The sequence below is a fragment of the Onychostruthus taczanowskii genome, unplaced genomic scaffold (genome assembly GCF_017590055.1).
Source record: "Onychostruthus taczanowskii isolate IOZ18803 unplaced genomic scaffold, ASM1759005v1 scaffold361, whole genome shotgun sequence".
NCBI classification, from domain to species: domain Eukaryota; kingdom Metazoa; phylum Chordata; class Aves; order Passeriformes; family Passeridae; genus Onychostruthus; species Onychostruthus taczanowskii.
The window spans coordinates 11,582-15,470 of NW_024501027.1; the positions used below are offsets into that span (position 1 = coordinate 11,582).

General features: G+C 52.9%; 1 protein-coding gene across 5 annotated transcripts in view; it reads right to left on the reverse strand.

Moving 5' to 3' along the window:
* IKZF4 (IKAROS family zinc finger 4) overlaps positions 1-3,889 on the reverse strand; it is a 30,133-nt gene that overhangs the window by 11,361 nt on the left and 14,883 nt on the right. For 4 of the 5 annotated variants that reach the window (XM_041411628.1, XM_041411627.1, XM_041411632.1 and 1 more), the window contains 2 exons: positions 2,967-3,134; positions 903-1,034 (listed from right to left, as the gene is read on the reverse strand). In XM_041411628.1, the coding sequence (XP_041267562.1) occupies positions 903-1,034; positions 2,967-3,134 (300 nt within the window). The remainder of the gene's footprint in view (positions 1-902; positions 1,035-2,966; positions 3,135-3,889) is intronic. The other variant, XM_041411631.1, reaches the window with a different exon arrangement.

Genomic DNA, 3,889 nt, shown 5'->3' on the forward strand with positions numbered 1-3,889 from the left:
TTCCAGGATTTTTCTGGGATTTCTCCAGGATTTTCCTGGGATTTTTCCAGGATTTCTCCAGGATTTTCCTGGGATTTTTCCAGGATTTTTCCGAGATTTCCAGACCCCCTGTCTGTGCAGTGTTTCCCTCTGCAGAAGCCGTGGCAGCGCTCCCTGTATCCATGGATTCGGGATCCCTTTCCCACCCCATTTCCTGTCCCTGGGGGTTTGGGATCTGGAATTTTTGTAGGATTTTTCCGGGATTTCCCTGGAATTTTTCTCCAGGATTTTCCCTGGATCTCCCCGTGATTTTTCCATCATTTCCCTGGGATTTTCCCAGGATTTCCCTGGGATTTTCCCAGGATTTTTTTGGGATTTTTCCCTGGGATTTCCCTGAGATTTTTCTAGGACTTTTCCAGGATTTCCTGGGATTTTTCCCTGGATTTTTCTGGGATTTTTCCCTGGGATTTTTCCAGGACTTTTCCAGGATTTCCGTGGGATTTTCCCAGGATTTCCCTGGGATTTTTCCAGGACTTTTCCAGGATTTCCCTGGGATTTTCCCAGGATTTCCCTGTGATTTTCCCAGGACTTTTCCAGGATTTCCCTGGGATTTTCCCAGGATTTCCCTGTGATTTTCCCAGGACTTTCCCAGGATTTCCCTGGGATTTTCCCAGGATTTCCCTGTGATTTTCCCAGGACTTTTCCAGGATTTCCCTGGGATTTTCCCAGGACTTTTCCAGGATTTTCCGCGGATTTTCCCAGGATTCACCTGTCTGCGCCGGGCTCTCCCTCTGCAGGAAGCCGTGGCAGCGCTCCCTTTATCCACGGGCTCCCCCCCATCCCATTTCCTGTCCCTGGGGATTTGGGATCCGGGATTTCCCTGGGATTTCCCGGGGATTTTCCCGGATTTTCCCAGGATTCACCTGTCTGCGCCGGGCTCTCCCTCTGCAGGAAGCCGTGGCAGCGCTCCCGGTGCTCCTCCAGGCTGCTCTGCTGCTTGTAGCTGCGGCCGCACGAGCTGCACTTGTAGGGCTTGCCCACGGTGGGGGACGAGACTGGGACGGGAAAGGAACAGGGAGTCAGGATCTGGGATCTGGGATCTGGGATTTGGGATCTGGGAATCAGGATTTGGGATCTGGGATTTGGGATATCTCCCAGTATGAGCTGCACTTGTAGGGCTTGCCCACGGTGGGGGACGAGACTGGGACGGGAAAGGAACAGGGAGTCAGGATCTGGGATCTGGGATCTGGGATTTGGGATCTGGGAATCAGGATTTGGGATCTGGGAATCAGGATTTGGGATCTGGGATGTGGGATTTGGGATCTGGGATTTGGGATATCTCCCAGTATGAGCTGCACTTGTAGGGCTTGCCCACGGTGGGGGACGAGACTGGGACAGGGAAAGGAACAGGGAGTCAGGATTTGGGATCTGGGAATCAGGATTTGGGGTCTGGGATCTGGGATTTGGGATGGGGGATGGGGGATGTGGGGTTTGGGACCCAGGATCTCCCGGTATGAGCTGCACTTGTAGGGCTTGCCCACAGTCAGGGATGAGACTGGGAACGGGGAAAGGAACAGGGAGTCAGGATTTGGGAATCAGGATTTGGGATCTGGGAATCAGGATTTGGGATCTGGGATGTGGGATTTGGGATCTGGGATTTGGGATATCTCCCAGTATGAGCTGCACTTGTAGGGCTTGCCCACGGTGGGGGACGAGACTGGGACAGGGAAAGGAACAGGGAGTCAGGATTTGGGATCTGGGATTTGGGGTTTGGGGCTTGGGATGGGGGATTTGGGATGGGGGATTTGGGACCCAGGATCTCCCGGTATGAGCTGCACTTGTAGGGCTTGCCCACGGTCGGGCATGAGACTGGGAATGGGGAAAGGAACAGGGAATCAGGATTTGGGATCTGGGGTTTGGAAATCAGGATTTGGGATATCTCCCAGTATGAGCTGCACTTGTAGGGCTTGCCCACGGTCGGGCATGAGACTGGGAATGGGGAAAGGAACAGGGAATCAGGATTTGGGATCTGGGGTTTGGAAATCAGGATTTGGGGTTTGGGGTTTGGGAATCAGGATTTGGGATATCTCCCAGTATGAGCTGCACTTGTAGGGCTTGCCCACGGTCGGGCATGAGACTGGGAATGGGGAAAGGAACAGGGAATCAGGATTTGGGATCTGGGGTTTGGAAATCAGGATTTGGGGTTTGGGGTTTGGGAATCAGGATTTGGGATATCTCCCAGTATGAGCTGCACTTGTAGGGCTTGCCCACGGTCGGGCATGAGACTGGGAATGGGGAAAGGAACAGGGAATCAGGATTTGGGATCTGGGGTTTGGAAATCAGGATTTGGGATATCTCCCAGTATGAACTGCACTTGTAGGGCTTGCCCACGGTCGGGCATGAGACTGGGAATGGGGAAAGGAACAGGGAATCAGGATTTGGGATCTGGGGTTTGGAAATCAGGATTTGGGGTTTGGGGTTTGGAAATGAGGATTTGGGATGTGGGATTTGGGGTTTGGAAATGAGGGTTTGGGGTTTGGAAATCAGGATCTGGGATCTGGGATTTGGGAATCAGGATTTGGGATCTGGGATGTGGGATCTGGGGTTTGGAAATCAGGATTTGGGGTTTGGGGTTTGGAAATGAGGATTTGGGGTGTGGGATCTGGGGTTTGGAAATCAGGATTTGGGATCTGGGATGTGGGATTTGGGGTTTGGAAATCAGGATTTGGGATGTGGGATTTGGCTATCAAGATCTGGGACACGGAGAACTGGATTCCTTTAGGATCTTCCCTCCCTCTCCCCCCATTCCCCACCGCTCTCCACCCCGTGAAAAACCCAAGGATTCCCCTGTGAACCCCAAGCAACAACCCTGAAGCAGCACTGGGACCCCTCCCCACCAAACCACGGCTTCTGTCCCTCATTCCCAAAATCCTGACCCCATTCCCAAAATCCTGACCCCGTTCCCAAAATCCCCAGCCCGTTCCCACCGGAATGGGTGCGCAGGTGCCCGCTGAGGGCGTCGCGGCGCCGGCAGGCGTAGGAGCAGAAGGGGCACTTGAAGGGCTTCTCCCCCGAGTGCAGCTTGATGTGGCGCAGCAGGTTCCCCTTCTGCGTGAAGGAGGCGCCGCACTGCTGGCACTGGAAGGGTCGTTCTCCTGGAAAAACCCAAAATTCCCAATGGGAACGGATCCCAAATGATCCTAACCATGATCCTGACCCCGCACTGCTGGCACTGGAAGGGTCGTTCTCCTGGAAAAACCCAAAAAAAACCCAAAACTTAACCCCAACCCGGCCCCAAACCCACTGGAAGGGTCGTTCTCCTGGAAAATCCCAAAAAAAACCCAAAACTTAACCCCAACCCAGCACTGCTGGCACTGGAAGGGTCGTTCTCCTGGAAAAACCCAAAATTCCAAATGGGAAGAGATCCAAAATTATCCTAACCCTGATCCTGACCCCGCACTGCTGGCACTGGAAGGGTCGTTCTCCTGGAAAAACCCAAAATTCCCAATGGGAACGGATCCCAAAGAACCCCAAACCCAGCACTGCTGGCACTGGAAGGGTCGTTCTCCTGGAAAAATCCCAAAAAAAACCCAAAACTTAACCCCAACCCAGCACTGCTGGCACTGGAAGGGTCGTTCTCCTGCAAAATCCCAAAAAAAACCCCCAAAACTTCATCACAAACCGGCACTGCTGGCACCGGAAGGGTCATTCTCCTGGAAAAACCCAAAATTCCCAATGGGAACGGATCCAAAATTATCCTAACCCTGATCCTGACCCCACACTGCTGGCACTGGAAGGGTCGTTCTCCTGGAAAAATCCCAAAAAAAACCCAAAACTTCATCACAAATTGGCACTGCTGGCACTGGAAGGGTCGTTCTCCTGGAAAAATCCCAAAAAAAACCCAAAACTT